A 26,308-nucleotide genomic window follows, 5' to 3' on the forward strand; every position below is an offset into this window, starting at 1 on the left:
TTACTTGGAAAGCAACTTTATTTCTCATAGATCAGCATATTATTTTGGTACGATAAGCACCATTTCAACTCTTACTGTGAATCTTAAACTATACATGTACTGGATCTCCTTTGCAATGTCCAAACCAGATGTAATGTCATCACATAGCCAGCCATGAGGCAACACAGTCAAAAGACATCAGTTTTTATGTGAAAATATAAAGTCCAATTATCTGCATCTTGAATTCCATTTACCTAAGGAAAAAAATCACTGGGGTGCCCTACAGTAAAAGTTACACAGAGGCATTTAGAGAAGGCAGGGGCATGGTTACAAACCAATAGGTGCATCCAAATAGCAACCTTACAGTTCCAATTAAGACTTCTTCAAAAATGGACAAATTAACCAAAATGGAGCTTGTGAGGAGGATCGGCACATTTAAACTAAGCACATGCAAAACAACAGAACAAAAACAAACATTAAAAAATTTGTTCATGTACAATTATACACACATAATAAACATATTATGAGAATTTATTGACAGGTGATAAAGATGGAAGTGCAAAAGTACACATTTGCTCCAAAAGCCTCCTCCTATATTGTACTACACCATATTCCCCATTGGTGACAAAATTATAGGACAAATTATAGGATACACTGGACAAGTTTCCGTGATAAAGGGTCTTGACCAGCAGTCCTATGATCAGTAGCTAATGACTAAGGATTCAGTTGTAGCAGGAGGAAATGCACTGCACAGGGAACACACGGTTGTCAAAGTCTTTGTTACTTTAATAACCTAAACCAAGCTGGGAATCTTGATCTTAACATTTAAAAAGCTACAGCTGTCCACAGGCTGTGATGACAAGCTTTTTTGACGGAGCGCCTCCCTTTGTGCCCAGCTCTCCCATCTGCTGCACCACATCCATGCCGTCCCGGACCCAGCCGAAAGCCACATGTTTGAAGTCGAGGTGTTCGGCTTTCTTCAGCGTTATGAAAAACTGCGAGTTGTTGGTATCTCGGCCGCAGTTAGCCATCGACAGAATGCCCGGGCCCGTGTGCCGAACATCAAAGTTCTCGTCCTCGAACTGGCTGCCGTAGATGGATTTGCCTCCTGTGCCATCGCTGTTGGTGATGTCACCACCCTGAAACACCAATAGGGAACTTGTTAGTAATGTTACACAGATATCTGCCATTTGTGTGTTCTTTCTCCCCTGAGCTACAGTGCTGATTTAACTGCTTTCTAAAATTAACCCTGTATTTTATTAGTGACTTAATGACATTTCAACTATAGTAAAACAGCAGCTTTAGATAATTTTTCAAAATAATACAGGAAAAGCAGTAATGCTGCTTGCTGACTATAAAAAAAAAAAAATCTAGTTGTTCATTAACAGTGAATGCTCAAGTAAACCAATAAAACAACTGTATTTTCAGACATGCTACACAGGTTTCTCTTAACCTTCCTGTTGTCTTCATTTACGGGCACCAAAAAATATTGTTTTCTTGTCTGAAAAAAATGTAAAAATTCAGCAAAAAAAATTCCCCAAAATTTCTGAAAATTTGCAAAAAACCTTCCTGAAGAGTTTCCCTTAAAAGTTTTTAAAAAAAGCTGAAATTTGGCAAGAAAATTCTTGTAAATATTTTCAAAAAATGAATAAAAATCTTCCAAAAAAACCTTGACAAATATCTAAAGTGATTACATATATATCAGTAAAACGTCTACTATTTCCTTTAAGAACATTGATTATTTTTTGTAAATGTTCTTAAACATTTTTTTACATTTCTTTTGTCCCACCAAAAATTTTTCCCAAAAATGTTGAAAACGTGGACCACAGAAGTTTTACTGTGAAAATATATATATTTTCTCCACATTTTCAAACTTTAAAACAGGTCAATTTTGATCCACAGGACAACATGAGGGTCAAATTAACTTCAACAAAAGCTCCATGTTTACAGAGTTGAACAAACTCCCCATAATCCAGGTTGTCGCACTTTTTGCTGGGTTTGTCAAGAGGTAATCCACACACATTTATTTATTATATATAAATATATTATGTATTATATTTTACATATATTTTGTACTGTGAGATCGCAGCCTAACTTGTAGCTTTGAATGTATCGTCCACAACAGATGAATCATATTTAAGAAAACTAGTGTAGTGTAAGCCACATATTTACAAAGACATGCGCTACAAACTCAGAGAAAGGACAATGTAGTTTCAATGAAATGCAGCTCTCTGTGATTTTACGTTGTAAATAAACCATAATCATCTATTCTTGATAACTCCCCTCACCTGACACATGAAATCTGGTATGATCCGGTGGAAGATTGAGTCCTTCAACCCAAAGCCTTTCTCGCCAGTACACAGAGCCCTGAAGTTCTCTGCGGTCTTGGGGACAATATGAGAGAAGAGCTCTATAGTGACGGTGCCCAGCGGTTGGCCATCAGCTGCCACTGTGAGGAACACCTTCGGGTTAGTGTCTCTGGAGTGCTCCTGAACTCTGGACATCTGTGTGCTCGAAGCGTCGTCACCACTTTGACCTATGTGGCTCTGACATTCGCAGAAGGTCTTCTTGAAGGTTTCTGCTATCTCAGGGGTCTTGAACTTGGCCGCAAGCTGCTCCACAACACCATCACCGTCTGGAAAAGCAGGAAAAAACAAGATAGAGTCAGAAAGAAGGCAGCTGAGAAATATCAGCATACATGTTGGCATAGTTTAACCCTCTGAACTCAAAAAGTGACCAGCTGGTGTGAAAAGCAAAGTCAACTTAAAAAAAAAACCCATCCCATCTTAAAATCATGGTACTGCATCATAGTCACATTATTCTACATGTTTCATGTCAAAATTGAGGAGAAAATACAGAATTCATTGATAAAATGATTGCACTGTAGACAGTGTCTACAGTGGAGAAGCTGCTGGTAGATACAGTATTGTTAACATCTGTGGGAAAGTTTTTTTTTTGCAATTTATGTAAAATAACCACAGAATGTCAACTGTTTTTTTTTTTTAAATGTATCACACTGTAACCATTTTAAACTTCACTGGACACATTTTTTTAAATGCAATTTAATGTGTAGTTGAGACCACAGAGAGGGAAGCTGTGTCATCACTACACGATGCTTCTACAACAGCAGCTAACTGACATCAAATGGAAGCTAAGAGAACAAACACAGTAGAAACCGACTGATATGGTTTATTCAGGGCTGATATAGATATCGATTATTGGCAATGAACAAAGGGAGATGATCAATATAATTAAACGTTATTAAGAGCATGTGCTAGCACCTGCTATTCATAACTAGACTATTTAATTATAAAGGACTACTACAGCTGACCATGTACAATGTTATCTTAATCTTAAAGCATGATTAGTTCTAGTTTTCTATTCACTGTTTTGGGGTAATCTGTTGCTGACTTAGTCACTAGTCCAGGGGTCAGCAACCCGCGGCTCTTTCAGCCCTCTGTTGTGGCTCCCTGTAACTTGGGAAAATAAATTGTTCTGCCTTTCAGGCTTGTTTCAATGCATTTTAATATAGAGTTTTATTGTGAAATTACTGCTCTTATTTTGACGTGTCACTCCACTGGATGTGCTGCTGGGGTTTTCCCCTAGGACATGAGAGCGTAAAGTTGATGCAGAGAAGATGGAGAAGCAACGCCTGTAGTTTCACATCATTTTGTACTCAAGAATGGCAAGCCTGTATATTAAAGCTCCACTCCAAGAAAGACACGTCTGGTCTTTGAGTCAAACGTACTCATGAGTACTAAAGTAAACTGCGGATAATTGTCTTGCTCAGTATCTACTCTTTGATAGGGTAATACACGTTACTCGCAAGAACACGGCTCGATGTCACGTCCAGCATCCAGGCAGCAGGTCAGAGAGTCGGAGGAGTATCGTCTTGGAAAATAGGGCAGCGGCTTACCGGAGAAAAGTTATTAGTTTAAGATAAATAGATTTTACAAGTTAAATAGACATTCGCAAAATATTGATTTCCACCTAACATTACGTAACATATGAGGTCCAAGAGCAAAAATGACATTAACCAAGTAAGATAAATATTAGTGTAAGGACACAACTAAAAAAATGAATCTATCTAATTAGAGGCTTTGTAATTAATTAATCACGACTGATTAACACGGGCATAGAGGTAAAAAAGCGATATATGCAATGTTGTCTTCATTTTAAATGCCAAAAGGATTTTGTGGCTCCCGGTGTTTTCTGTGGGAAACAGGTCGAAATGGCTCTTTGAGTGTTAAAGGTTGCCGACCCCTTAGCGTAGCCGTAGCCAAGGGAAAGCGGCTAATCTCCTTTATTGGTGGCAATGGCTGTGCTTCTTGTGCATTTTTTGCAGGTTGTGTCTCTGCTAGAGAGACATTTCTGTCACTTACAGGGTTAGAGTTAGCTGGAATTGTAAAGCATCAGCAAAACAAGTTCCAGCTGCACCATTTAACACCTACAAGTGAAATACTGAGGCCTTTGCTGTGGCCAGACGGATGGTTGTGGAAGACCGCTGTGTTCATTACGACTCCAGCAGTGTTTGTTACTTCACCTACCAAAAAGACAAGTCACTGGATCTTCTCTGCTCTACATATGCCCTCATCAGTCACAATTTGTAATCAACAGCTTTCACTGATTGGCTGTTACTTGTCCAATCAGACAGAGCAGTGAACAGAACATTGTAGACTGTAGAGAGATTCGGCTGCATCACAGTCAAAGCAACGCATTTAATTTACCTTGCGATGATCGATAACCAAAATTAACAATAATACTGGCTCTCATAGTCAGCCAAGCTGACAACTGGTCAGCCCATAAAACACAGTACCAAGACTGACTTCGTATCTACGCTACCTGAGTAGTCAGTGGCGGTCCAGAGCAGAGCATTAGCGGAGGCGTTCATGGGTTTAAGCTCCATTGCTGGTGATATCGTGTGGTTGGCACAAACCCTCAGCACCTGCTCTCTTCTCATTAGGATTCGGTAGAAATGTTTGGTCGGGTGGAAGAGGATCTTGAGGTCACCGATGCCTCGTTCCTTCCACTGGCCGAGATCTCGGTCCCATCGGTACAGCTTAGCGCGCTCTTTAAATAAGATTTCCTCATCCTCCTCCCCAGACTTTGTCTCCACCTGAGAGAAACATAATATCCAGTGAACTTCAATTTATTTCTTCAAAAAAGACCAAATTGTTAAAGCTCAGCATTTAAATGTACCTCAGGTAGGGAGACTATAGGCTCAAAGTGAATATCCACGTTATTAGAAGCCTCTTCCTCATCACTTCCCTCCTCTTCAGCAGTGTTTTTCGGCGCAGAGGGAACTGCAGACCCAAATACTGTTGCTCCAGCATTTGCCCATGAGAAATTAGAGTCTACATATGGAAAAGCGGAAAAAATGCAGTGAAATTATTTTGTTTTAGTGAATCACAATGAGATGACAGTCATAAAGAACAACTTGGGAATGTTGAAGACAACCAACCATTTGTTCCAAATGCAAATCCTTCTGTGTTTTTGGCCAAGTCGGCAAAAGAAAAACCTCCCAACGAGTTGAAGCCAAAGGTGGAGTCTGCAGGCAGAGGAACGAAGGGATAATTAAATGCTGAACTGAGTGCAATTTCTTAATGGTGGCTGACACATTATGATCTTACTAAAGACATATATACACTTAAACTTAAATATTATTCATCAGTTTCATCAAACAGTAGCTCCAAAAAACAAAACAATGCAGTCCACATATTTCATCATTTCCCTTATTCTAGGCCACGAAGTATGAAAATATATCAGAGAAAATAATATGCATTATTAGTCAATCAGAAAAGCAAAGTGAAAATAAGATATTTCATCCACAGATAATGAGTGAATGCTAAAAATATTTCTGTTACTCCAAGCCACAGAACTCATTTGGTTGCTGAAATGTGTGTCCTCTCTGTTGGAGGTTTAACTTCTGTAGTAAAGAACAGGAGTACAGGCGCTGTCCTATACCTTGACTAGTTGTAGCTGTAGAAGCTGCAGCGTCAGTCTCAGTGCTGCTCTCTGGCTCTAAAGTCTTCTTGGTCGACAAGTCAATAGGAGAGCTGCTGCTATGAGCTTCACTCTGAGTCTCTGCTGGCTGGTCTGAGGTCTGCTCATCCGGTGCAGACGTGCTGCCTGCAGCCTCCACACTGCTGAATGACAGGCCAGGCGTTGGCTCCGCTGTGGCCTCGGCAGGACTGCTGGAGGCCTGTTCAGCCTTGTTTAACTGGGCAACCTGATAGATAATTGGGAATTAAACTCGCGTAATTCATCGACTACATGAAATACATTCTCACTGAGAGAAAAAAAAAAGACCTGGCTGGTTGCATAATGTATGATACAGCACTGTAAGTTGCCCCAACAAAAGGAATAAATAGTTAAATTGACTTCTCAGCGCTGCCAGGTCTAATATGTTGTTATTCTGAAAAGATACTGCCTGTTATTAGATAGTGTTTAATTACATGAATGAATTATTATCTGTGCAAACTCTGTGCCCTTTTCAAGTGTTATTTCTTTTACCAGGACTTGCTGTGCTTTGCGGACTTCTGTCTCAAAGTCTTCAGGCTTGTCGTGATCCGGGTCACTGTCTGTGGTACTCAGACCGCAGAAGAAAGTGGGAGGAAGCTGGAGACTTTTGGCCCTCTCCTCCTCTTCTGGCGTTGGCTTCTTCTCCCACACCACCTGACAGTCCGGTTCTGGATAACAGCACACATTCAGACTAAGGGTTAGAAAAGGACTGGCAGCTAAGGTAAGAATCGCACTCAGATAAACTCCACATACATCTGTTCATGTACCTATGATGAAAATACGATATGGAATTGATCATTATTTAGAACAGACCTCAAAATGTTAGCAAATTGTATCCAAACAGTGGTATTTGATAGGGGACGTGGACATAATGTGGAGAAAGGATTGACATACCATCAGCACAAGCTGCAGCCTTTTTCTCAGGAGGATCAGGGTAGATCTTTCCATTCAAGGCTGCCACTGCTGACTCGAAGTCCTCATCTAAAAGTTTAAAACAAAATTAATACATATTCCTGCTTCTTCTAAGAAAGAACAAATATTGATTCTGCATCTATTCCAGCTTTGACAATGCTAGTCAGTATGAATGTATGGCAATTTTATGTTGGTGTCTGCTTCAAACATTCCCATAATGTCCAGCTTTGCAACAATAACACATTTTGTTGTTATGGTGAAATAACAGCAACAAACTCCAAATGCAATAGACCAAAAATTGCTTGTTGGCCTTCTGAATGACAGAGCTACAGGTTTTAGATGGTCTCATAATGATTTTTTACAGTACCAATCATATCTATTTGTGCTTTAGTATTGTATTCATATCTGTTAACACTGCCCATTTCAAATTGAATGTAATTTCCTATAAAACCACCTCTCTTTTAATGAAGGTTCAAGCTATGCAGGGATTTTTAGCCCTTCTTACAGATACCCTGGACAGTTTTGGACTACTAGTGGCACTATGGATTATTGTTTTTATGAGTGGTCCCTGTTTAGTTGGTGTGCAACATGATACTTGTTCTGTCACACTATTCTGCTGATGAGTTGGAAGTCACAACATTCCAAGAAGTGATACAGGAAATGCATTTAAAGCATTTGTTAGAAATAAATACAATGTGTTTTAGTATCAATGAGTGAATGCAAATGTGACTGGTTTACAAATCAGTCTAGCACACTCATTTAAGATCAAAGAAATGGACTGAAATGAGCTTTGTGGAAAATACAAATGTAACAATTTGCAAGATAAAATAAAAGATATTATCTAGTCCCATTAGTATATGCACTTCAACAAAAAGCGCTTCCATCTCTGGTCTCACCATCAGTTTGATCGTCACTGGTGTAGCCTGGTTCATTCTGGTAGCAGAAGAAGGTGAGGGGCAGCAGGAGTTTCCTGGCTAAAGCTACCTGTTCAGCAGTGGGCTCTCTGACATACACAATCTCCACCTCAGAGTCCTCATCCGACCCTGCACTGCTTCCTTCTGCCTGAGGGGACCCTGTGACAGACAGATACAATATAAGGAAACACAAAGTCAGACTGAGAAGGAACTACTTTGAACAGCAAATGTGAAGTTGATTTATTGCCTGTTAGGTACACGCACACACACACACACACAGAAACGTCATGCACAGCAAGAATGAATAGCATGCATTTGTTTTAGAACAGTGAGAGACAAATTGTATTAGAGATTTCTGTACTTTCTCTGTGCTTTTCATTTTATTTCACAGATGATACCACTTACTGTTTGTAATATTAAACGGCACAAATACCCAAACTTTACCCCGAATTAGCCTTTGCTGAGGTGAATGTCACTGGCAGAGATCAGACCAGGCAGGGAATTACATTTCACGCTGTTGCTACACATCCAGCACTAAAAATGGGATGTGTGACGTTTGCACAGTGCATTCCACTCTTCAGGAACGTCCTCTGCTCTCAGCTCACCTTTCAGAAGACATTCAGCTTTTACTGACCTATCGTCAGCTGTTATATGAAACTCTAGTTTGATTTTATCTACAAAGTCATTACAAATTAGCAAATACACAGTTATCAAGGGATCACATTCCATATTCCATCACATTTTTACCATCTTTGTAGTTTTGAATTTGCCTTTTTTACTTTTACAAAATTGTTACAACCATGAACAGAAGGACATGATAAGCACTTCTGATTGTTGTTTAAAAACTACATTATGAACTGAACTGAAATAGTGTTTAATACAGTGAAACAATTTCACAAAAGGCTTTAACTTTAATATTGTGACTAAGTTATAACATACACCCTCTTCAGAATTATACCCTCAAAGAATCTGCAGTTAGTACAACAAAATATATTGAATTCAGTTTTGTATAACTTGCCTGTATGCAAGACCCTTAAACATTGTGACATAGGTGCTACCACAAGTATTAGAATGACTACAATAGTCTAAACAATCATAACTGCACCTCCACACAATGGACATGCAACACATTAGCTTCACTGTGTTTCCACTCCGTGCATCCAGGTTATTTCTTTCTAGTAATACGCTCCGGCCAGGTGACAGCTGAGAAGTGTTAACACACACTGCAGTGATTGGAGTACCTTGGGGTTCAAATTGGGTGGTTGATGTGCTGGTCCAAAAAGCCATTGGGTTATCTTTGAAAAGCCTAAAATCCAGCCCTAAAGGATGATGGGTTGTCGGGCGAAGAGAGACTAATTGTGAGGCTGGTATAATCAGAATGCATTGCCAAAATTGTTGAATATGAAATACTGTCAGTGTGTGATGAGCAAATAGTATAAAAATGCTTTGTAATTAATGTTATGGGTGTGTAAAAATGTGTGCAGTAAATTCCTGCTGTGCCTAATTTTTCGTAAATACTTTCTGTATATATTTTACCAAATATACAGGTACGGCTATATATACAGTGAAAATGTGGGGAGGAAATTCAAACTGATTTCAATACAATTTCTGCCCTGGTGAAACATGAGGTGTGTCTGGGCCAACTGAGATGATGGAGCAATGAGATGCAGATGAAACAAGACAGTGGAGTAAAAATAAAATGAACAGAAACAGTTGTGATACGCATTCAAAAATACAACAGACATATAGTTCACATGAAGTTGTTTTCTGTTTTTTACCTTTATCTGGGATTTTGAATGCAGGAGCTGCAGGCGAAGCCGTGGCATGACGTCCAGAATCTCTGGCTTTCAAAACAGATGCAGATCCATCACTTTCAGAGGGAGATTTAGGAGTGCCAAAAAACTTCTGAAGGCTGTCAGTCCCAAAGACAAACTTAGGGGGAGACACTACGGCCTTTGTAGGATTGACTGGACTCTGAGACCCAGCTGCACATGGCCTAGTGTCAGGAGAAAGCTCTGTACGTTCTTTTGTGGTCTCTTCCAGAACAGCTATGGCTGCTTTCCCACATACAGTCGCAGCAATTGTTGCAGAGCCTGCAGCTCCACCATCTTGTGGTGCAGCAACTCTGGAGGTCACTGGATCCATGAGTTCCTTCTTGTCCTGTGCAATCTTGGCTTCTTCAAAGACCTCCTTGAATGTATTTGCAGTGTCTTGCAGTTTGAATCTCACAGCCAATTGCTCAATATTGCCCTGTCCTTCTTCAGCAAAGTCCATAGCACTCCAGACCCAGGCTTTCTCTGCCCCCTTCATAGGTTCCAGCTTCATGGCTGCTGTGATCCAGTGGTTTGCACAGATCTTAAGAACCTGGTCTCTCCTCATTATCAGCCTCACTCGTTTGGATTCATAATTCTGCAAGATCTTGAGATCTCCGATACCCCTCTCCTTCCACTGTCCCAGTTCTTTATCGTAACGATACAGTTTTGCTCTGTGACTGAAGACCACCAGTTCATTTTCCTCTCCTGTAGAAATATCCACTAAGTCAGGCAAGGGGACGACAGGTTCAAAGTACTGACCATCCCGCTCTTCATCCTGGCTTACATCCTGCTCGTCATCCGTGCCCACTGAAGCTCTACTCTGGTTAAGTTTTGAGGGAGACTTGGCGGGGCTGATTCCAGGCTGGAAGCTGAAGCTGAACCCACCAGTGGATTCCCCAAAGCGGAAAAGGTTCTTCCTCAGGGGGCTACTGGCAAGGGGTGAGGCATAGACCGATGAGTTAGCAGTGTCGTCTAAAGCTTCTTCTCTTAAGTCGTAGTTATCCCACTCCAAAGTGGGGCCAGTAGTTTCCCCATGAGGCTTGCTTACAAGGCTTGAAACATCACTGGATGTTGTCATGTCTCCCTGGGTGTCATCATCTTTGATCTTGGTTTTCTCGTCTGTCAAAAAGGATTTCAGGTCTTTCAGACCAGACTTCATTTCCTCTGCTTTCTGAATGAGATGTGCTGTTCTGCCTGTGTCAACCAGCTTGTGAGGAGTTTGCAGGGGGATATCCAAGAGAAGTCTTTGACACTCTTCAAACTTTTCTTTGAACTCCTCTGCAAGCTCAGGGCTTTTAAACTTTGCAGCCAACTGTTCAAGTTTAGCATCTCCATCAGAGAAGTCATTGGCCATCCAAATCCATGCTTTGTCTGAGCCTGCCAGAGGCTTAAGGTTCATAGTAGTGGTGATCCAGTGGTTGGCACACACTTTCAGAACTTGTTCTCTTCTCATCAGCACCCTTAGCCGGCCATTAGAATTGTTTTTTAGGAATTTGAGGGTTCCTACACCACGCTCTTTCCACTGACTGGTATTGGAGTCAAATCTGAACAGTTTGACACGCTGAGAATAAAGAACCTGTTCATCCTCCTCCCCCGTCACCAGGTCCACCTTCTCCGGCATCTGAACCACCGGTTCAAATTGGATATCATCATTTTCCTCCGTTTTATACATGTCGTCATCCTCCAGCTCATTTGTAGCTTCTGTCTTGGTGGGGGTTGCCTGGAAAGATGAGAACACCTGCTCACCAGCCCTAGAGAAGCCTTTGAAATCTGGGTCTTTCTCACCAAACTGGAAATCCCCACCAGATGATTTTGCCAAGTCTGCAAAACTGAAAGTATTGGTTTTTCCAGCAACTAGTGGATTTTGATCTTGATCTGTTTGGCCCACTGAAGGTGTAGACAAACTTTTTTCCTCCTTGTGTTTGTCAGCTATGCTTTTAAGAAAACTAGAGGCTGGCCCTGATGGTGTTTGATTATCATTTGAGGGGGATTCTTGAGCAGGTTCCTGAATGCCAAACTTAAAGCCACCTGCTGGATTGGGCATGGAGAAAGAGAAGCCTGAAGTTGTGGCACTTGATCCTGACTGAGAAGCTTCAAACTTGAAAGAAGCAGCTGAATTTTTATCTTTATTTTCACCAAACTGAAAGGTACTGCCACTTCCAAAAGGAATGGTAAATCCAGTTCCAGCAGACTGACTTGATGAACTCTTGGTTCCAAAGACAAAGCTGAAGCTTGAGGCAGAGGGTGCAGCGTTGCTTGTGCTTTTTGCATTAGGATTTGGGGTCTGACAGGCTGCACATTTGTTGGCAGAGGCATCATTTCTCACCAGACAAATGTCACAATCCCATTCTCCATCTTTCTTAGCAAACATGGCTTCTAAAGAAGGGTTCTCATTTGGTGCATGACAGGAAACACAGGAAGCAGCTGATGCATCATTTCTGACAAGGCAGGTGTTGCAGTCCCACTGCCCATCTTTCTTAGCAAAAGCCCCCAGTCCTGACTCTGCTGACAGGTTTGATGCTGCTGGAGTCCCCTCTGTAGATTTAGCAGAAGGGTTTGGCCTTTTACAGGCAACACATTTATCAACAGATGCTTCATTTCTGATTTCACATACATCACAGTCCCATTGCCCGGGCTTCTTGCTAAACTGGGCAAATAACCGACTGTCTACGGTAGATATCGAGGGCTGTACAGCAGGTGCATCTGCAGCTGGTGTCGTTTGTGCTGTGGCAGTTGTTTCAGTTGATGTTTTAAGAGCTTTGCAAGAAACACAACTGTCTGCAGAGGCCTCATTTCTCGTAGAACATGTGTCACAGTTCCACTGCCCTGGCTTCTTGGCAAACTGAGCCCCAAAGCCACAATCAAATGCACTGGTTCCTGTGTCAGGAGTTTTTGAGGAGCTGATACCAAATGTAAATGACGAGGGTACAGATGCACCAAAAGCTCCAAATCCAGTAAATGTCGAGCCAAAACTACTCTGCTTTGATGAATCTGTACCAAATTTGAAAGTAAATGGACTGGCTTTGGTTTCACCTGCAGGCTGAATGTCTGGCTTTGATGAAGATTTGGGATTGGGACTTTGACACGCCAAACACCGCACATCTGTGGGTGCATTTCTTACATAGCAAACAGTGCACTCCCATTCACCTTCCTTAAGTGCAAACTGGGCTGCCAGAGACTCAGACTCTTTCAAGCTTTCCTCTTTCCTCTCGTGTTGATAGTGCTCTTCCGGTGATTTGAGGACGATTTTCTGGGCTTCCTCAAATTTAGCTTTAAATAGTGATGCCTCATCTACTGTTTTAAAACGGATGGCCAGTTGTTCAGGCTTCGGCTCCTCATCTGCATAATCAATGGCATTCCATACCCAGGATTTGTCAGAGCCAGCATTTGGTTTCAGCAGCATATCAGCAGTGATGTAGTGGTTTGCACAGATCTTAAGGACTTGTTCCCTTCTCATTAGGAGTCGGACCTTCCCTTTAGTGCTATGTTTTAGGATTTTAACATTGCCAATGCCTCGTTCCTTCCACTCTTTTGTTTCGGTGTCAAACCTATACAACTTTGCCCTGTTGCAAAACATTTCCTCCTCCTCTTCCTCACCTGTTTTCACATCTACTTTATCAGGAAGTGGTACAATGGGTTCAAAGTGAGGCCCATCTTCATCCTCCTCGATGTGAGTGCTGTCATTGTCACTCTCTGCTGCTCTTTCCTGTTCTGCTGCTGGCTTGGCTACCTCAAATGCTGGCTTGGAAATATCTCCAAATTTAAATGGCTGCTCCACTTTTCCAAACAGACTGCCAGTAGCTGTGGTCTGTGCTGAATCAACAAATGAAAAGCTAGTAATATTTTTATTGCCAAAGGTGAAGATGCCTGTTTGGCTGGGGGGTTGCTCCTGAGCGGCTTGCTTCTCTGGAACAGCATCTGTTTTAGCAGGAATGTCTGATGTGAGAAGACCAAGCAAACTTTCACTGTGCTTGGCTTGGGAAGATGAGAAAGTGAAATCTCCATCATTGGATTTAAAGTTGGAGTTGAATTTAAAAGCAGCTGAAGGTGTTGACTGGGCAACTGCTCCTGCACCAAAACTAGGCACTCTGGGGACCTCAGCTGGGGCCTGTTGGCTGAAGGAGAGCTTTCCAAAGTCCATAGGCTTCCCCTCAATACTCTTTGGTGGCTGAACAGGGACTACCGATGGCTTGGTGAAGTAGCCAGGCTCAGGCAGAGGAGGATTAGTGGTTTGCTGGGTAACACTCTGGCCATAATATTCTTCACTATATGGAGAAAGAAGGTTTGTGGCTGGAGATTCAAACCGAAGAGGGGCACCAAAGACTTGCTCCTGTGGAGGGTAGATGCAGGCTGGGGCTGTTTGCAACGGAGGTGTGTGAGTGGGCGGCTGGTAGGCATACATATGCTGCTGAGGTGGCATACGGTTCACACTATACATTGGACCCTGCATAAAGAGAAATCAAATGTCACTCAACACAATATAACCAAGTTCATTAGAACCAGTGTTGAATGATAATTACCTTGGTAGGAGTCACATTTGCTGCTGTGCGCAAGAGATACTGAGAGTTATAAGCTGTAGACTGGTTGTAGTATACAGACGGGCCTGTGGTGGCAACTTAAAAACACAAAGAAACATATTGAGATTTTTGTTGTGTTAGTGTCTGTTCTGTAGGCTAAATAATTACACTTTATAACACTTTGAAATGTCTTCAAGTTCTAGGTAGCAGACTGACCTGTTAGTGGGGCCCCATGGTAGGACTGCACTGGGGTAAATGGTTCTTGCAGGCCCTCGGCACCGTAGCTCTCTCCATACATCTTATGAGGAGAGCTTGCATTTCCTGATGAGTTATGTCTCAGATCGTGAACCTCATTCTGCAAAATCAGGGGTTGACATTCATACATTTAACCCATGGAAAAGGTAATATACGATCGTGTTTCAGAGTCAATCCATGTAGAACAATGTCTGAAATGCAGGTGATATGGGGACTAATTTGTATAAAAATCCCACCCCCCCCAAACAGTGTTAATCTCTAATTCTTACCTTGAGCGCTTCAACTTGCTGGCACAACATCTGAAGGAGACTTTTCTGGTCCTCCACCCAGTGAGGTGGTGTCTTGGGAGAAATCTAAACAACAGAGGTTAACAGATTTTTAAAAATGTTAGTGATTTTTAAGTAAATTCAAATTTGTCATGAATAAAAAAACACCTCTAAAACACTTAATAGTGAGTTTGAGAAGGATGTGTAAATGATAAGAATCTGGACTTACTAGTCTTTTGGAAGGAGAGATGATACTTTTGTTGGGAGATGGAGTGGAAAACTTAATGTGCGATATGGTTGCACAAGTTTCTGTGGGATGAGCAGGGCTGGAGTGGGCTGGTCCTCTTCGCCCCTCCTCTTCCTTCTCATCCTCTTCATCCATGCCCTCCCCACTCTCTCCCAGCTGCTGGTTTACGTCATTAAGGCGGTCCACAACTTCCTCCATGGACACAGGCAGCTGGGAAACAAAAAGAAGGCAATAAATGCCAACTACAGAGTTCACATTCAAAAGTAAAACCATGAGGAAATACTGGCCACAGCGCTAACTCCCTAAACAAACAAGACGTCCCCATTTATATATCAACTGTGAATTTTTAAGTTGCTAGGTTTACTTTTGATATTTTGAAGGTTCAAACCTGTCACTAACCTTTTCAATGTCATCTGCATTGGCATTGTAGATCTTAGACAGGTAGGTCCTGAACTTTCTCAGAAAGGTGATACACCGATCTTGAGTCTCTTCAACTCCACTGCTGGCTTCCTCTGACAGCCGCTGATAGATCTGCCAAGGAATCACCAAACATTATAGAAAACAAAAATGCAACATATGTACAGGTGTCAGAACCACTAGTTTAGATACAAAATATGCACCAATCTCAAAGTGCATGTCAGCTGGGTGCTTGGATTTAAGGAGCTGACACAGATAGTCACTTAAAAGATGTCTGTTCTAAGTCAAATATTGAAATACGCAGTGAAACAAACAGTATCAGACAGAGGAGATGTGATTGGATACTTTTAGTCTAGACAATGAATACCTGTAATTTGCATATTAACCGATACAGTTCCCAAGAGTTATGACAAATGCAAAGATGGTTGTTATCTATACTGAGTCAGTTACACTAACTAAGCACAAAATTATGATGACCCCTGCATAGCATCCTGGTGGTCCGAGCTGAAACTGGGTCTTTGATTCTGTACAAAACGCTTTTTGGTGCACATCTACAACCACCGATTATCAAAAGCCGGCAGTCATTTTCAGATCAACAGATCCCTGGTATATTTTTTTTTTATGATTTACCTGCGCTAAATGCCAGATGGATGACATGTTATTGATGGTTTCCAAGGCAGCGATGGCCTCCTCGGTTCTGCCTTCAATGTCGAAGAGAACCGCATATGCTATTTTGGCTTCCTCTTCATAACCTTTCACAGAAGAAATCTAAAAAGAAACATGGACACACACAGTACCACTTAGATTTGTCATGCTACAAATTTTTCACCCCAAATGCCTATTTGCATCATAAGCACATACATATTTGCTGTGTAGCCCTTTATGGAGATTTAGTCCCCAAAGCCTATGATTTACATAGATTTTTAGACAAACAAAAGCTCTTACTTATTGAAAAATGTCATTAAACATCATGTTCATTCATTAAATGTGAGTGAATTACAGCAGTATACTACAAGAAAAACACTGAGATGAGGCAAATAGGCAAATACACAGATAATTGTGATTTATAAATAAAGCCAAAAGCCTCAAGATCCTTAGACTCAAGACTAGACTTGAGGCCAGAAGTGACCAATAATCCCTAATATACCTAGAATTTCATTAAAACATGAAACAATGACAACAGTATTAACCTGAATGTCTTTGGAAGGGAAGTGGATAAAAAGCGGCTCGAGTGGTTCAGGTATACTTCGTCTGTTTTTGATCTTCTCCAACAGTGGGAGGACAATGTTCCAGTAGTGGACACTGCGGCCGATGTACTCCTTCTGGTCGTAGTATGAGTTTACTCCGTCACCCTGTGTTTTTAAACACACAAACACAGGAGATGTCAGAGAGAAGGTGAGCGCGTCATATGAGCTCAATGTAAGAATTACAGTAGTCTTAGGACACAAGCCAACTCTTCAGTTGTTGGAAACTCTACAAAGACACATAGTCACAGAAGCAACACACTGTGCTGCTTGGACATCTTAAAATTAATCCTGTTTAGCAGTTGGAGATCGAGTGACAGAAAGGAGCAGGTGTGAGAGCATAAACGTCTGCACAGTTTCTGTCAAGCTCCTGAGTTACCTAGATGCTTTTTAGCTGGCAGGGCAGCTTGTCTCCGGGTGAAAATGACTACAACCTAATAAATGATCTCAACTTTATAGCTGACTTACTTAATAATATTTTAAATGAAGGAACTTTACTGTTATCAGGACGTTCATACAGTAGTGATACAATGTTCTAAAAGACTCAAAGAAATTTAAATGTAAGTTTTTTTGTTTTAAAAAATAAACAACTTTCAGTGTTAGAAATAACATTTGGCAACAAACAGGGCTTCAGTGTATGCATCTGTGTACCGTCTGGCTGAGACACTGAGCCCAGTGGATGGCCAGCGCTGGTTGAAGCCCATGTTTCTCTCTGGCCCTCAGAGTGTTCAGTCCATGCTGCACAATCATCCGCAGCTTGGCCGACATGCCGGGACTGCAAAAGGAAAACAAACAAAAAAGAAGCACTTAATGCCATATTTCCTCAAGTACAAACTGATAATCAAATAAAAGCTAGAACTCTGATAACAGCCAAGACTGTGACTGACACCAGCAAATAAGAGCCGCATCCCAAATAGAGACTGGAGGAAAAAAGCAAACAAAACACAAGGCCAATAAACTCCCAGCATCTGTTCTGTAATGTGCATGATGGGTGAGCACAATTTACCACTCTAATTTAATAAAGTCAAAATGTGATATGATCATATATTTTTAAGACTGAGGTTTTGTCGTCAAACATTCTGGTTCCATTTAACAATAATAGAACTGTTAAGAGTTGAGAGGTTTCTGCCCACTGAAATTGTTACATTAAGGGTTGAATTTGTATGTATTAACTATGACTGGGCAAAACAAGGGTTTGTACTAAAATGTGACCAGTTACACATCAAACAGAGTGGTAGAAATAAAGGCCTGCCTCTAATACAAGACTAAAACATGTTTCCTTCTGCTTTAAGGTAAATAAAGACCCCACTCCCTATTTGGAGAAATATAGTACATTAAAAACAAAGAATAATAGGACTTTACATTATTTACAGAACTCTGTTTTGGTCTGTCCATGTCACTTATTAAATTTGGCTAAGTTCAACAAACTAACTGAAAGACAGCAACTGCTCATTTAAACAAATAATGTTTGTGCCCATGCCTCCCGTCTTTTTTTTGTTTAAATGCCACAAAGTGGTTCAATGCGAGTTTAGATTTGTTGTCAAAAAGGTCTGGAAGCTGGAAAACAGTGTTGTGGCTTTCTACAATTTCCCTAAAATTAAAAACAGCTGGCATAATAGCAATAGTAAAACTTAAGGGAAATGCGGAAGCATAAGTTTGATGCTCAAGTTTGATCAAGATCTATATTGCAAATAATGCACAATGACATAATCATATTGGCACCCTCACTATTTTATACTTTGCAGGATGACAACATTCAAACTCTGAGACAGGAGACCTGCTCTGACAGCCAGAGAAAAAAATAATTATTCTGTATTTACATGATGGGCTCTACTGCTATCTTGACTCTGTGTCAATAGCTGAACATCGAGAAACGAGCACACAATTAAAACAGCAGATCAGCATCAAAATCTAATCAACTGCTTGTATTATTTTGGGAAATATCCTGCAAACAGGGATACAAACTATGCTTAAAACAATTTTTCGGAGAAAAATGGGAACCAATCATATCCATTATGTCAGACGTGGACAAAACACACTGGTCGGTATAATCATTTTAACAGCTTATATTCTGACCAATTATGCTGCAAGTTATGTTTAGTTTTAAGCCCAGCTCGTGATGTTTTGTTTTCCAGCGTCATATTATGTCTCTCAGCAGTTCTGACACTCACGCTGCACGTTTGTGAATGAGGCTATAGATGGCATCCCACCACTCCCTCTGTCTGTCGGTGGTCAGGAGGCGGAGGAGAGGAAGCGGGAGGCAGCGAGGCTCATAGAGCTGCTGTTGCTGCTGCTGATTCACTCCACTGCTGATCTTTGCTGTCTCCTTGAGCTGACAGTGGCTGCAGAACACCACACCGTATAAAAACACCTGGACAGAGTAAACAGGCAGAGATAGACAGACTTGACTGAATGTTTTTGGAGAAATGACAAATTTTAGAAAAAACTGAAGAACTGAGCAGCAAAATGCCATTTATGAAGTAAAAGCACTTGAGTTGGCCAATAAAATACAGTTTCAGAGGAATGGTCAATCATGTATTCATACATTTAGAGAATTATACATAAATAACTGCAAGTAAACACTGGGAAACAGAAAGAGGCCACAAAATAACCAAGTTATCACAAATATGCACAAACACAAAAATAGAAGTCTAAATATTTCTACAAGCAGGAAGTCCAACAACCAAGCACAATATTTTCCTTTCAAGTAACAAAATATTTCATCCATTCATACATTTTGTAACTTTCACATTAGGATACACTAAAAATAGCCTACAAATCTCCTCTGCTGGCTTTCATTTTGTGTCATGTTGACACACTACAGCAGCTCCATCTCACCTCCAGGTCCAACAGGCAGATTGACTCCGGTGCGTTGGTGTCTAGTTTGGAGGTTTCCAGCGTAAGCCTTGGGAAGAGCTGCTGAAGCCATTCTCGCAGCGCCGGTCTTTGTGTCAGAAGCGTCCACTGCAGCCCCAGCCAGCTCAGATGTTGCAAATCACCACTGTGCAGCAGGATGGAGCCTATAGATGAGGCAGCAAGGTATTATTACAGCTTAGGAGTAACATCGCTGCGACAGTGAATATCTCTTCTGAGTACTTTAGTATTCAGGCGGATGAATGGTTTTGTACCAGCGTCCCACTTGGCCAGCTGAGACAGCTCTGGAGCCATGGAGTTGATGGAATGAATGTCATCGTTGGCGATAAAGGAAGATCCGGTGGAGGCCTGCGGTCCCCACAGGAGTTCAAACAGAGAGTCCTGACCACTGCGGTTCCCAAATGCCTCCACCACCTACACAGAGAAAACATAAAAATATTTTGCATGTTGCTAATTATAAATAAAAACATTGGTTAACATATCCATGGCATTATGGATACAATGCACAAGTAACACAATAAAAAAATGGTTGTGACTGGGCAATAAGATGTTTGCACCTGTAGCACCTCTGAAATGTGTGTCACACTGACACTTTAGTCAGTTTAATACATGGCCTTCAGTAACATAAAGCACTTTACATTCCAGGTTGAAATGGCTTAAACCTTTAATCAAACTGAATCTGAACACAGACCTCTCTGATTAAGGCGGATGAATCAGCACTCAGATTAAACAGCATGTGCCCAGACTGACTCTGTCGGTCATTGGCCAGCAGCTCCAGAAGATATGGGGCTGATTGGTCTCTTTTGGTCAATTTTGGCTTTGGTCTGGGGACCTGGTGAAAAAAACACATAAAATAATCTGTATTCAAAAGTTGCATATTCAAGTTAATAAATGAAAAATAACCAACAAAAGAGTCTCGTTTGCAACATTTTTATGCTTAACAATCTTAAAGAGAATCAACAATAAACAATAAGTTTGCATGTTTGGATATTTATAAACAAATCTGGTGAACTCCTGTCCTAGTCCATCAGCTGGGTGGTGGTAGCTGGTGTGTCAGTACCTGGTATGCTAGCAGGTAGCACAGTGCAGCCAGGTCAATGACTGCCCTCCAGGTGTGTTGGCGATCTTGAGCCAGTTTCAACAGCAGTGTAGCAGCATGCAGGTAGAGGTGACCCCTCATCTCCACAAACGCCTCGCACAGATCATCTGTGTGGTGGCCCACAATGCTGCTCAGAGTCTGCATAGCTTGGTCAAAACTACACAGACAGACACATAGTTGCACTCTTAGAAACTAATAGTTGTCCTTGGAAAAAGAATCACGATAATGTAATGCGAAAATTAAATGTTTTCCTGATTTGTACTAAATGGCACAGAAGACTCGTGATTCAACTACAAGTTGTGCGATCAAATTGTAAATTAAAGTTTCGCCCTGTCATAAGGTCACAGCACAGTAAAACCAGCATTTGCACTTTGATTGGTCTTTTATTACAAGGAGGAGATAAAACAGCAAAAATTGGCTTATTATTGCTTTATGATGATGTTTAGGGGTTGTTAAATCAGTCATGATTGGAAACACTCCCTTACCTGGATGTTCATTGTGCAATTTTACAAAAAGAAAAGGTTAAATACAAATACCTGAATGCTGTACACCTTTTCTAAGCATAATTTTTGACTTCAACAGAGCTGTGATCAACATAGAAAATAATGTAAATGTAAATTACTTCCAAATCAAAAAAATGAGATTGAAGTTGACCTCAGGATTGAGTTAGATTTTGTGGGTTGAGTTTTTCTATGGATTATGTAAACAAACAACATATGAGCTGACCTACCCTCTAAGTGCATCGAGGCTGGACTGCACACTGCCCTCAGACAGGGTGATTCTCAGCAGGCTACAGTGTGCCAACAGCAGCTCTCTCTGGAGACGGCGACACATCTTTTCATTGCTGGAGACGCTGGGTTGAGACAGGTATTCCTGAAACAAATTTTATCTTTTCTTCAGTGTTTTTTTCCCCCCCAAGTTAAACGGGATAGATTTAAAGATGAGGTGAGTATGCTTAAAAGTGTACTGGGCCTTGTAAAGTATACTGCCCTGCTAAGTTAAAGTCTGCACTAACCTGTAGTGTGTGCAGCACCACAGTGTACCAGTCCAGGCTGTGGCGCAGCAGGCCCCTTTTCTCAGCAGTCAGACAATGTTTAACAGCCTCATCCAGCCGACCATCCTGACAGAACAGCTGAACCAACTTTACATTCACGTGGGCGTCACCCGGTCGTGCTGCCAGCTCGGCCTGCAGGAGGTCGAACAACCTGTTCCAACCCTGCTGACCCTGACGACTCAACAGACGCTCCTGGATGGAGCAGCACAGATAAACAGAAAAAAAGAAATCAGTGAGGAATGCTCACCGCTTTTAAAAAATTATTCACCTCCTTATAGCATTGAACAGATAACTGATGAGGAAAATTCTGAATATTAAAAGACTACAAAGTCAAAGTGATTGACATATCAGGCTGTGAACTAGGCAGCTGTTGGTAACATAAAAGATGAAAGAGAGGCAGTGCATGAAGACAGTCTTACTGGAGCTACAGAAGAAAAGGAGCCTCACCTTTAGGTTGAAGACTGCTGGGTTCCCTGGTAACAGCTTTGCAGCTTTCTCCACCCAAAACTCTGCTCTGCTGTCACATTCCTCCTTACCGACAAGCAGCTCAGCCACCTTCAGCACCAGGTCCCTCTGGGCTGGGTTCAAGTCCACTGACCGCTGATAAACACAGCAGTGAAGAAATTACAACAAAGAATAATCAGTTTATAGAAAACCTGTAGATGAGTGATTTATTCAAAGGGTAAGACTCTTCTAAGAACAACACTGACAACATGAACGAGGTGTGAACACTAGTACAATTATTTATTAATTTATTCCTACCTCAATAATTTCTCATGAGGTTATTGAATAAATATGATGAATCCAGACTCTAAGGTTAGTATCATTTTATCAGCACCTCATTTTTTTTTTCCTTTGATTGACCAAACATGTGCATCATATGCTCTGCCAATTATTTGTTTCCCTACTTTGTGCCAACAGAAAGAATAAAAACTTGACACCTCCTCCTCGTTCTCACACTGAGATAATTAATTATTTTCTAAATGAAAGCAGAAGCTGGAGCTGCTTTTATCCAAGAGCAAACAATATCAAACTGCACTTTAGTCAGTCTACTGTTCATTGGGAAAACGAGTAATTAAGGGGCAATTACGACAGGGAGACTGTCCTTTTTAAGCATAAAGAGCTGCAGTAAAAACACTCGAAATGTGCAGGAACATATAGTAGACAGTATCTAATAACGTCTGGTTGGGCTCAAATACTGACTGCACATGGACTCAATCAGTAACGAAGATGTAAACGCTCAACATCAGCTAAGATCATTAACGATACGGTTTTATCCCATTAACTAGGAACCAGCTGAAAATGCTTTGAAGCATGCATACATGAGTCTCATTCACACCTGTATTACCATGTTATAATCACAGAAATGAAATGATAGTGACTGTCAAAAACTCCCTGTCATCCTGAGACATCCTAATTGCTCCTACTACATTTAAGAGGCAACCAAAAACATACAAAACATTATTTCCTGGATTGGAAATTGTGCCACTGAAACTTAACAGTGCTGCGAGGACCATCATTAAAAACCAAACAAACAAAAAAAAACAAAGAAAGGGCATTAAAAGCTCACTTTGATGGATTAGATCTGCTATTAGAAACATTCTACTACACTCAGATTGCCAGTATGACTCCCCCTCCCTGCACAGGTATTAATGCCAGTACAAGATACCTGTTTGCTAGCTTTACGAACCAGCTGTTACACTGAACCAGTCAAATGGCACTTTTAACCGAAACATTTTTCATTCACCAGTGTACACACAATCATCAGTTCTTTTAGTGCAAACCATTGGGAACCTTTTTTATATCCAACCATTCAAAATAGGTTTTTACTTTGATTTGCATTCCCACCTGGCTTTTCACTCAGAGATTTATGGTCCTGGTTTAATTTGTCAAGCAAATTTGTGCTCATGTAGTGTGCAGCAGTTCTAAAAAGACATTTCTGACAGAGGAGAGCTAAATATTTCCATACACTAACTAAAGCTGCACTATACTAGCCAAAAATGATTTTAATGATTATTTTGATGAATGCTGACATCAAAAATATTCATCATAAACATGCACTGATTTTAAAGACAAAAATATTTTTACTCCACTTTCATATTTAAACAAACAAGGCAATACTTTCATCTCCATGTTCTGCTATGAGAATAAAAATAAGACTTAACATAATATTCTTCTTTACCAGAATTCGGTGCATCTCCTACAGGTAAAACATAAATAAAACTGTATTCAAAATGCCTAACTTGTTGAACATTTGTTTACTGTCAGACACTAGAATTTACTGATGCTCCCTGAACGCCTCACTTGTGGCTACTCTTGAGGTTAGCTGGGTCATCGCTGGGTTGTGAAATCAGAAGCTTCTCATTTCTCCACTCAGTCACCACAGCAACGCAAGACAGGTGTGTGAGCAAAAAATACGAAATAAAAGACTGAAATGTAGCTCTACAATGTCAGATTTACCCATGTTAAAATTAAGTGATTTGATCTACATCAGCTGTCAACTATGAGCAGAACTGTCTGTGAGCAGAGCACACATCTAAAATGTCAATAATGCAGTGGATCATGCTCTTTTGATTGTGGGGAGGCCAAAATTGTGATAAATATTTGATTGTTTGTGCAGCCCTAACACATGCGTTTCTTTTTTGTAAACATATCTTCTGTTTTATTGTCCCTCTCCTACTTCACTTTTCACATGTGAAGACTGTATTTCAATAAATAAAAAAAACCTAAATGAGTTGTTGCACAATGTGTTTGCTCTACTCCACACTATCACATCATAATGAATGTAGTGAAACAATATATTGTAGAAATTATAAGCCCAGTGCTGGCTCAGGGTTTATGACAGACTTTGATTATCTATTAAAAACAACAACAACAACAACAAATGTTCCTTTTAATTAAATACTGGATGAACTACTGGATTTCTAAAAATGGACTGCCTTTTAGGATGACATGTTCTTTCTACCTTGTAACATCCTACTGCCTTGTTGATGTCTCCCTCTCTCTCGTAGAGTTGTCCAAGGAACTTGTGTGCTTTGGGATCCCTCTCCTGGACCTTGAGATACTCTGAAACATGCCTAAAAAGAGCAGGAAAGATTACACGAAGCATTAGGTAAGATTACAAGACAACCAATAAAAGATTGGAGAAAAGCAATAAAGAGAATCTCACATGCTTACCTTTTTGCAAGTTCATATTCCTTTGCTTCAAAGTACAATTTAGCAAATAAAAATCCTTTGACTGGCTTCTGTAAAAAGAAAATACATCAGTGGATCAATAATTGCTAGAGAAACTTAAATTAAGTTTATCTTTCTTTTTACGTTAGGTGGGAGATACAATGGTAAATGTTATGTATCTGCTGACTTACTGGGTGGTGTTCCCAGTTACCAGTGACTACTGGTGCTCAAAAGGTGAAAATGAACATCTCAGCCAACATATTCACAGGATTATCTCCTCCTCAAATTTACTGGCGGCCTTTCTTACTCACCAGACTACAACTAGTGTTACAGACTCCTGTGGTGCCAGGAACTAGAATACATTACATTAGCTTATCATTTAATTTTCAACTGCTGGACTTGGAGTGATTGGATTGTAAAATACAGGTGATCACTGTTAATAGTATGATGTCAGCCAGTCACATTATTTGCATATTTGCCATTAAACATGCTGGTCACATGACTACTACACACACACACACACACACACACACACACACACACACACACACACACACACACACACACAGAGAGAGAGAGAGAGAGCGAGAGAGAGAGAAGTACAACAGTAGGTAATTTCTAGTAATGTAAGTAATGGTGTGATTCAATATCATCATTCTCATGATCTCAAACAACATTGTAATGAGATCATTGTTGCCTGTTTCGTCAATACAGCAAAAGAAAACTAACGTCAAGTCGACGATATACCATATCAGTAAGAAGTTTGTAGATAATCTCGTCAGTTATTAAAAATAAGCGAAAAAGCCAGCAGCTCTGTCAGTAAGTTTTAAAATCCAGTTGTTAACACAAGGCGTGTACTTCGGGTGAAAGAGAGACAAAAGTATTGCTTTTGTCAGAGAAACGAAACCAGAAGTAGCAGTAGAAGTTGTCTAACTAAGCTAGCTGGCTAGCTAGCACGGCTAACTAGCTGGCGCTGCTCTAACAAACCCATGCCGCGCATTTTCCCAGCATAAAGGGGAGGACACGACGAGGCGTCATCATGCCGGCTAGCTAACGTCTGCGCTGCTTGCCGGGGAGGGTTGACAGAGGTTACACAGAAGCCGAAATTTAAGTCAACCGACTCGACGTGTTCTTAATTAAAACTACAAGTGGTGAGCATGTGTCCGGGCTGCGTCCTCACACCGGCCGGCGGACACATGTTGGTGTGACATGATGGCAGCAGCACGCTAACATTAGCCGCGGGCTCAACTTACCTCTTTGAGTGAGGGAGATGAACTCTGTACCGAGGAGACGTATCGGTCCACTTCAGCCTTACTCCGCCGCATGGCTTACGACTACACGGACCTCTGACACGACTCACTGTGGTGCGTACAATAGCACGAATTCACAAAATATAAAAAAGCACGGACATTAGTATCAGCTCGTCTGTCACTCCTTAACGTTAACTCCCCATGATGATGTGCGCAGTCTCATTACCGTCAAATGGCAGGGGGTCACGTGGCCTGTGCGTTTGCTTGAATC

At 41.0% G+C, this 26,308-nt stretch overlaps 1 protein-coding gene across 2 annotated transcripts; it reads right to left on the reverse strand.

Moving 5' to 3' along the window:
* Positions 1 to 26,261, reverse strand: ranbp2 (RAN binding protein 2). Of its 2 annotated transcripts, none has more exons than XM_051959036.1 (29): positions 26,041 to 26,261; positions 24,791 to 24,858; positions 24,579 to 24,690; positions 22,061 to 22,213; positions 21,575 to 21,805; positions 21,290 to 21,432; positions 20,521 to 20,716; positions 20,152 to 20,292; positions 19,715 to 19,874; positions 19,425 to 19,606; positions 18,758 to 18,957; positions 17,238 to 17,361; positions 16,533 to 16,694; positions 15,973 to 16,110; positions 15,325 to 15,456; positions 14,908 to 15,135; positions 14,682 to 14,765; positions 14,374 to 14,512; positions 14,161 to 14,183; positions 9,605 to 14,084; positions 7,809 to 7,985; positions 6,895 to 6,981; positions 6,493 to 6,668; positions 5,944 to 6,208; positions 5,441 to 5,527; positions 5,179 to 5,333; positions 4,822 to 5,095; positions 2,268 to 2,614; positions 1 to 1,118 (listed from the first exon to the last, which is right to left on the reverse strand). In XM_051959036.1, exons 1-29 carry the CDS (start codon positions 26,110 to 26,112, stop codon positions 813 to 815), a joined length of 9,042 nt encoding a protein of 3,013 aa, XP_051814996.1. In that variant the 5' UTR covers positions 26,113 to 26,261; the 3' UTR covers positions 1 to 812. The 2 variants fall into 2 exon arrangements, with proteins under 2 accessions (XP_051814996.1, XP_022068800.2); XM_022213108.2 differs by having other exon boundaries at positions 14,161 to 14,255.
* Between the last annotated feature and the right edge of the window lie 47 nt (positions 26,262 to 26,308).

This window comes from Acanthochromis polyacanthus, chromosome 14, assembly GCF_021347895.1.
Source record: "Acanthochromis polyacanthus isolate Apoly-LR-REF ecotype Palm Island chromosome 14, KAUST_Apoly_ChrSc, whole genome shotgun sequence".
NCBI lineage: Eukaryota > Metazoa > Chordata > Actinopteri > Pomacentridae > Acanthochromis > Acanthochromis polyacanthus.

What these genes read in the sequence shown, in the direction of transcription:
- ranbp2 (XM_022213108.2), bottom strand. Translation starts at nt 26,112, where the DNA reads ATGCGGCGGAGTAAGGCTGAAGTGGACCGATACGTCTCCTCGGTACAG. An exon ending in ATGCAGATGACATTGAAAAG is followed by an intron (nt 15,136 to 15,324) that starts GTTAGTGACAGG and finishes TTTGTTTCCCAG; the next exon opens with CTGCCTGTGTCCATGGAGGA. An exon ending in TACCAGATTTCATGTGTCAG is followed by an intron (nt 1,119 to 2,267) that starts GTGAGGGGAGTT and finishes TTGGTGTTTCAG; the next exon opens with GGTGGTGACATCACCAACAG.